This window comes from Bactrocera latifrons, unplaced genomic scaffold (assembly GCF_001853355.1).
Source record: "Bactrocera latifrons isolate USDA-ARS-PBARC rearing strain unplaced genomic scaffold, ASM185335v1 scaffold_375, whole genome shotgun sequence".
Taxonomy (NCBI): Eukaryota; Metazoa; Arthropoda; class Insecta; order Diptera; family Tephritidae; genus Bactrocera; species Bactrocera latifrons.
The window spans coordinates 177,415-186,105 of NW_017537018.1; the positions used below are offsets into that span (position 1 = coordinate 177,415).

Consider the following 8,691-nt stretch of genomic DNA (forward strand, 5'->3'; position numbering starts at 1 on the left):
CTGGCAGAAGAGACAAAGACGTCTCTTTTATAGCTTAAACCTATTGGGTTCTTTAAAAACATKTGTTTAAGAGTAAGAAATTTCTTATGGTATGTGGTGAGCATTTGTACAACTCTGGTGTGTGAAACTATCGGTATAGATGACTTTTTGAAAGTATTTTCAACCTTTTTTGCAACTATTTCTGTAACCTCTTTATTCCTAGGTTCATAGTTGTCGCCTCGCAGTCGCCCTATACGAAATCTTTCAAACTGGTAACACAAAAGAACATCTTGGTAAGTAAATAACTGGGACTCAGAGAGACTGTACGGATATCTGTCAAACACAGGACATTTCTGTCTAAATTTAAATTTAGATACAGACATTTTGAGTTCTGTGTTCTGTTAAGTTCCGTGTGAATATAAGTGATAGCACTCGGCGAAATCAACGACAAGAGTGAAGGAACTCGATGAAAAAATATTTATGTGGAGACCAGTCCGAACGTGTCGTATGGCGCAGGGAAATGAATGTAAGTGATAGAACTCGGCGATATCATCGACAAGAGTGAAGGAACGCGATGAAAAAATATTTGTGTGGAGACCTATCCGAACGTGTCCTTTGGCGTAGGTGAATGTATGTGAGTGATAGCACTCGGGGAATTCAACGTCAAGAAGTGTGGCCGCAAGCCAATTTTCACCTTGCGCTGTGGCGCGCCGCATTTTCGCTCGTATCTCGGGAACGGCATTTCGGTAGCAAATGACGTGACAAATAAATTATGTTTTATACATTTTGCCATGAGATGCGTATTTCAGGCGCTAGGTAGACAATTTTACGATTTTAGGCGAATTTCCGAAATTTCAAGGCCGGAGTTGGGGTTGAAGATGCAATCCGATCTCAAAACAAAAAGTTGCATTGGAATCAGGAAGTACTAAGGCAACTTTTCCGCACTATTAGAAATCCCGAATCGAAAAAAGTCCGGAATCGACCCACCTTAGTAGCTAATCTTAGACTGACCAATATCCACTCTTAGACCACAAACACACGGCATTAAAACAAAATAGAATTTGAATTACAAAAGAAAAATAAGCACGTCCCCTCACTATGACAAATGAACTGCGATGCACAAACTAAATTAAGAGCAACCGGCTCCGTAGAAAAATAGAAAGCGATACGTAGTCAACATGCGCCTCTTTTTGCATAAATACTGCATACGCGGACCCGAAATTATTAAAAACGCTATTTTGTTTATTGTCCAAATATCAGGGGAAGCACAAGAAGCTCGAGTATTTTAAATCAGTTTGTATAAAGATGCCAACGATATGTTATATATAGCCCATATTTAACATAAGTTTTACTTTTAGCGGCACCAAAACGAGTTTAGATCTGCGTTATCAAATAATAGATCTCATTTGTAATCATTAATATGTGCAATATCGACAAATTTTATTTTACGAGTCGAGTATATAGTTCGATTAATTAATATGATATACTTTTACTTACCCGTGTAATGCTAGCACGATGTCCAGTTAAAGAAAATTTTTCCGGAGGACGTGGAATCCATTCACCAGGGCTTCGTTTTGCTTTAGTAGGAGCGCCCTCAATAACCTCCTTCTCAGCTTCTGATAATTTCGCTTCCAACTCCATAACCTTTTTTTGCAACCGAATAACTGAAGTCCATTTTTTTTCTAAGAGTCCACTGACTTTCTTTTCATTTTCTGTAGAAACGTCGGCTTCTTTGCGGAATACATCCAAGGACTCAGAATATCCACTACTGCCTAAATAATCGGCAATCGCTTGGTTCCTATAATTCAATGTTTATTACAACAAGTACTATGAAAAGATAAAGTATATATCTTACAGCTCCTCGCGCTGCCTCTGCGACAAAACCATTTTCATGTTCTTCGTCAGAGCAGACGTTGACAGTATTCAATTTGTCCTATAAAAGAGAATATTTTAGGGAAGTTCCGCTGAAAATTTATGAAATGATTTTATTTAACTTGTGTGTTGTTTTTAAAATTACTTTAAACATGTCTTCTAAGAACGTGATAATCAAATTATTTATAAACAAATGGATTACATCCTTGGTTCCACTTATTAAAAGCGAAGGAATTATGCTTAAATAATATTTCTGCCAATTTATATTGCCGAAAATATCCAAAGATATACTGACGAACACCTTTAAAAATTAAAAATAATTGGAAGGAAGTAAGGAAGGGCTAAGTTACCGAATGTTTTATACTCTTGCAACTTGCAAGAGACAAAGCTAGGGAAATACTTTAAGGTGTAAAACTAATCTTATAGGGAAAATCAGCCGGAGGATATTAGTTATATATCGAACAGGCCAATTTTTCGCTCAAATTGATCTATTATGAGCACAAAAGTACACCATTATGAATAAAACACGCTCTCTTATTTTCGGTGGGATAACTCACATACAGTGGCTCCATCGCATAATCGGACAAGAGTTTTCTAACATAAATGTCCTCCAAACATACAAGATAAAAAATCAGAATGTATTGTTTTTTGCTTTGATTTACCCTTCATAATACTGTCTCTCTCATCATTAAAAAGACAACAGTTATCCTTTATGATAACTGTAAATTTGAGTAGCAAAACATAAATATCTGAATTTTTTTCACTCAACGAATAATCGGACAAATGAAAATAGCAATGCTAAATGTGCCGTTATTTTGTAAATGCGCACTTTACARTCACATTTTTTTGTCTTGCTTACTTATACATTTTATTTAGTCGCAGAAGAGTTTAGAATTTTGTGAAGTATTTTGAATATGGCTCCAAACGGAAAGCAAACTTCACTCGAAATAAGGCAACTAATAGTGAAATTGATTGGTGAAGGTAAAACCGTCCGAGAAATCGCTGAATTGGTAGGAAGAAGCAAATCCACGGTCCATGATGTGATCAAGAGGTTCCATCATGAGTTCAGATTGGCTAATAGAAGCAGAGAAGGTCAAGGCAAGATATTATCTGTGCGAGAAGAGCTTTCTATAGTAAAGGAAGTAGCAAAAGATCATTTCAAAACGGCAAAAGAACTTAAAATTTCTTTAAAAAATCGTTGAGGAACAGATGTCTGCCTAAATACTATTCGTAATACGTTACACAAATTCGATTTCCATGGTAGAGTTGCAAGAAAAAACCTTTCATTAGCCATCAAAATAAAAACAAAAGGCCGAAACATGCTAAGGAGTATTTATTAAAATCAAAAGACATTTGGAATCAATTAGTTCCACATTATTTCTTCCCAAAATACATTTATTTTGATAATTTTCCCTGTTTCAGGATTTATTCACTGATGAAAGCAAATTTAATTTGCATGGAGCAGATGGCAAAATGTTTGTGTATCGTAAACCAAATGCCGAATTTGCTCATAAAAATACAAAAGCCACTGTGAAGCACGGAGGGGGCTCTGTCATGGTTTGGGGCGAGCATTTGTGGGAGGAATTAACTAGAAGAGTGTATCAGAAAAAGTTTAACACCTTCGGTGAGCTAAAGGAGGCCTTATTACAGGCTTGGTATTCCCTAGAGCCGGAGGTTTGTCAAAACTTTGTAGAATCTGTTCCAGAGCGCTTACAGGCTGTTCTGGATAACAAGGGTTATGCAACTAAGTATTGACTCCTTTTTTTTTTATACATTAAGTGGCTCTATTTTGTTTTGTCCGATTATTCGTTGAGCATAAAAAATTGAATTGTTTTAGTTTTTTTATTTAAATTGACAGCTTATATTAAAAAAGTTACCTTTTCTTTATCATTTAAGCAGACGATAATATGAAGTGTAAATAAAAGCAAAAAACAACACATTCTGCTTTTTTATCTTTATGTTTGGAGGACATTTATATTAGAAAAACTCTTGTCCGATTATGCGATGGAGCCACTGTATATGCGGTACAAAGTCAACCCGAAGTTCGGAAATCTTTATATTAAGTATATGGGGGCTAAGGGAAATATTGGTCCGATTCAACTCATACAGACATACCATTATAATAGAAGGATTATCAATTAATTAAAGTTATATATATTTCACACTGACCGACATTTTCCATAAAAAGTTAACTATAGGCACTGATTCTAATTAAAAAATGGTTGTTGTCCGATTTTGTCCATTTTCACAATTGAGAGGGGTTATTCTCCGATTTCACTCATTTTCACACTGTCGTTAGAAGTTTTTGTTTAAGATTTATACTCAGCAAATTTGGTTGTTGTAGCTTGAGTGGTTTAGGAAATATGAAAATAGAGGGCGGCCACACGCCCACTTATTAACAATTTTGTGCACCTGCGATCTTCTGTTCTAAATTAAAGCTTTATATATATTACGACATTGACAAAGTTCAGCGAACTAAAAGACAGCGGCTACGCTGGCTAGGTCATGTTGTCCGAATGGACGAAAACACTCCAGCTTTGAAACGACGCTGTACCCGCCGGTGGAAGCAGAGGAAGGGGAATACCTCCACTCCGTTGGAAGGACCAAGTGGAAAAGAACCTGGCTACGCTTGGAGTATCGAATTGGCGCCACGTAACGAAAAGAAGAAACGACTGACGCGCTGTTGTTAACTCGGCTATAATCGCGTAAGCGGTGTCTACGGCAACTAAGAAGAAGAAGAAGTACACTATGATAGTCCGACCAATAATCACCAGGTGGTCTGGGCTCCGAAACCAATGCAAACGATGGTGGGACTATGGTAGGACTTAAACTAGCGAAGCTGCAAAGGCTCGCCTGGGTGTGTATGTCAGGAGCTATGCGCACCTGCCCGACAGTGGCACTTGAGGCCTTGCTGGAGCTCACCCCGCTACACCTAGTAATTACTCAAGTCGCAAAGCACACTCTGCTTCAAATGATAGCAGAAGGGACTGGCAAAGGTAAAGTAATCTCGTCCCAACGTGGAAGAGCTAAGTGGCGTCGTACTACTGACACTCAAAGCGACCTCGTCATACGAGATAAAAACACTATTGGTGCAGGAGTGTTTAGAACGGCTGAATAGTCTGGCAGAATGTAACCAAGGGCACCTTATTTGGGTGCAGGTCACAAAGGCATCGCCGGAAACGAACTGGCCGATGAGTTGCCCGCTCTGCAGCATCCACTAACATGGTAGGACCGGAACCTTTCATAGCGGTAGGTTCCCACACTATAAAGGAACAGCTCCGCAAGGATGAAGTGGTGGGTAGGGAGAGACATTGGCAACAACTTCCGAGCTTGCGCCACGCAAAGTTGCTAATGAATGGTTACAACTTCAAAAGGTTTAAATATATAATCAGTCTCCCAAGGGATAAAGTCCAGCTACTGGTCGCCTCCTACACTGGCCATTGCAAACTTAAGAAGCACTTATTCAACATGGACCTAGCTTCTTGTGCAAATTGCCGGTTCTGCGATTTGGAGTCTGAAACTCCAGAACACCTCTAATGGATTGCACAGCAGTCTGTAGATGCAGGACTAAGGCCCTTGGATCCATGTTTCCCAATAGGGATCACATCGCCATATTAAAACCTAGTAATTTACATTTATTGTAAAAGTAATGAATTTACTTCTGTCCACTTTTATTCAATAAAATAAAGAGCATATTAGATCAGTAAGTTCCTGTTACGTAATTCTGTCGGCAACCATAAAATTTCGAATTTGTAATTTTAAAGGTCACATTAAGAATATGATCCAAAAAAAATTGTTATTCCCACGGAAATAAAGTCATGCAACGAAGGGTTAAATCGGTACACCTCAGAAGGGCGTTTAAATTTTTATAGTGGACAAAGATATCGAATAAAGAATTTGTTTAAAATTTTGTATTTGTACAAAATCATTGGGGATATACCTCCTAGATATATAGGATGTAGGATTCAAAATCGTTAGGCAAGCGTTATAGCTAGACATTTTCACCAGTCCGTTTCAATGATTTTGGTAGATATTTTGGGTACCGATAGAACTGATATTTTTTTTTTTCAAAACGAGTATTTTGACCGAAATTAAAACCAAAAATTGTTTAGAGGACTGGCAAAATCGTGTATAACATCTGAAATATTTTGAACCTCAACCGTATTTGTCAACGAATTAGCTGTAAGCGTATAACGGGCAAATCAAACACATATAGAACTAGTGGTAGTTACTAATAATTGCATAAATACAAAAACACATTAGTAACATAAAATTAATATTTAGTAGGTAGAGATAATTGCTAAACGTAAAAGTGAAACCCTAGGTATATACGAACATATGTACATTAAAGCGGGCCGTGTGTTTGCGGGAAATGTACTACGGATAATACTAAAGAACTTTGCTTCAGACTATATTTTGTAAAATTACAAGCTCTTAGCTTGGACAACTGGAAAATAAAATAACTGAATAATCGATTGTATGGGAGATATGTGATGTAGTTGTCCGATCTGGCCTATTCCAACAAATGACCAATAGAATCTCAAATCAAATAGAACTTCTTATGGAAATTGTTCAGAAAAATCCGTCTAATATTTCCAGCAAACACGATTTTTTCGTTTTTTGGCTTTCTATAAATCAACTCGCATTAATGTAAATATACATACTGTGCCCAAAAAATTAGGTGACATTTGAATTTAAACTGCGCGCGTCGAAGGATTTGGAGAATTACTTTTTTTTTGGGTTCGTAGTACTGTCAGTCACATTAATGTCAAATTTCATGTCAAAATATTCATTAGTGTTTGAGATACGTGTCGTTTTGTGAGCTGCTAAAAGTGAGTTTTTCGTTTTTTGCGATGTCGAAATTTATTGAGCAAAGAATTTACATTAAATAATCATTTCGCCAAAAACTCAACCCATATCGTTCCGCAACCACCGTATTCACCTGATCTGGCGCCATGCGACTTCTGGCTGTTCACCAAGCTCAAAAGACCGCTCCGGGGACACCGTTTTTATACGATATTCAAGCCGCAGCGAAGACGGAACTGAAGGCCATCCCGGAAAGTGAGTACAACCAGTGTTTCGAAGATTGGAAAATCCATTGGCATAATGTACTACATCTAGTCAGGATTACTTTGAACGGGATGAAATTGATTTGGAAGAATAAATAAAGAATTTTCAAAATAAATACAATGTCATCTTATTTTTTGGACGTTAGCATTAGTAGAAAATACCCAAACTTATGAAAACTCATGCTTCAATGATTGAAATGATCGACAGCGTTCGGTTTGTATATCATCCCCTAAACACTGATTTAGTCGGGAACTTCTTTTCTATTTCAAATACATATGTTTGTATGTACATGTATGTATGTATATATATATGTTATACGTATAATGGAAAATCCATCAAGTACATACATACAAGAAATGTATGTATATATGTATGTACGTACTCGATGGAATTTCCATTGTTTACGCATCGAAACTTTGTAATATGCGCGGTTTCAAAGCTGAAAAATTTTTTGACACACATGGTTCAAATCAGTCCAGCAGAAAATTGTTGTTGTTTGCTGTAGATTTACCAAAAGATTTACTCGTAGAAACAAACAAACAATCTTCGCAACGCTAGGAACTGACATCATACGATTGGAACCGAAGCCAGCCATACCGTTTACTCGATCGTGATTGCCGAAGAACAATTGTTCGTGTTGCATCAGATCAGTTGACACTTGCGGCTACTCGAATTGATTAACAATGTCAAAATTGATTTGATTGTGTTTTTGGCACGACTGTTTCTTCTGAATTTATCATACTCGTTGAAGCTCTCTGGTATGTATCCAAAAAGTGATAATGTCTATTAGAAAATGTTGTTTATAATTAAGATAAAATTAATTGGTATTTAATTAAATAGAAAAATTATTGATCTGCTGCGTTTGCTCTTCTTCGCCAACTGTGTTCACGAACTGTATTCGCCAACTCTCGCTACTCCTTGAGATGTGAAGTTGGTTGCTGCTTGCCAACATCACGCAGGGTGTTGCCAACATTACATGCGTACTATATCTTGACATAAATTCTGAACAAAGTGGGGCAAATTCACAGAAAATATATATATTCTCGCAACATGATGCTGCAGAGTATAATTGTTTTATTAGTTGTTTTAAAACTAATAGATATGTTATCTAGTTTTGAAAGTATTATTGTTGGTCCGTCTGGTCACACAAACGATATCTCTACTAAAAATTCAAATAAATTGTCAAAATGTTATTTCTTGGGATTAGGACAAAATATACTACATATAATAGAAAGCGAATAATTTGAATAATGGTTGTAAAATTCCAAAAGTGGTTAAAAACTACTACTAGTGCGAAAACTCACTAAATAAATACGTCAGAAGCATTAAATTTTACAACTATGATGAAAGATTTGATCCATCGGAGCATGTGCACGGGACCAGATACCGAATATTTGTGGTATAGTATCGAAATTCGTATAACAGCATGTACTTCTGCCAAAAATGGATAAAATTAAGACAATACATACCTTAATATAGATCTTTTCGGCCATTCGATTGTGACTAATTACTCTATCTGACACATAAGACATATGATTTGATAATGATTTTCGTTAGTCTATTGATCGAAATATTAGGCATAAAGTCTAATATTTCGGTCAATAGACTAACGAAATATTTCGGTCAATGTGTGAACTAATTATTCCAAAAATTTGCGTGTGTTCGGGAGTATAAGTTAACACCGGTAAACACGTATCCGGTCAACACTCCACTCCCACCGATATTGCTGACGGTGCGCCGGCAGGTTTGAGTGTGGAAATAGCATAACAA

The 8,691-nt window shown here is 36.8% G+C and overlaps 1 protein-coding gene across 2 annotated transcripts in view; it reads right to left on the reverse strand.

The window, feature by feature from the left end:
* LOC108972072 (lissencephaly-1 homolog) overlaps nucleotides 1–8,691 on the reverse strand; it is a 154,674-nt gene that overhangs the window by 102,624 nt on the left and 43,359 nt on the right. The window contains exons 2-3 of one of the 2 annotated variants that reach the window (XM_018938539.1): nucleotides 1,835–1,912; nucleotides 1,477–1,777 (exon numbers count right to left, since the gene is read on the reverse strand). In XM_018938539.1, coding sequence (XP_018794084.1) covers nucleotides 1,477–1,777; nucleotides 1,835–1,872 — 339 coding nt within the window. In that variant the 5' untranslated portion in view covers nucleotides 1,873–1,912. Of the gene's footprint in view, nucleotides 1–1,476; nucleotides 1,778–1,834; nucleotides 1,944–8,691 lie in introns of both variants that reach the window. The other variant, XM_018938538.1, reaches the window with a different exon arrangement.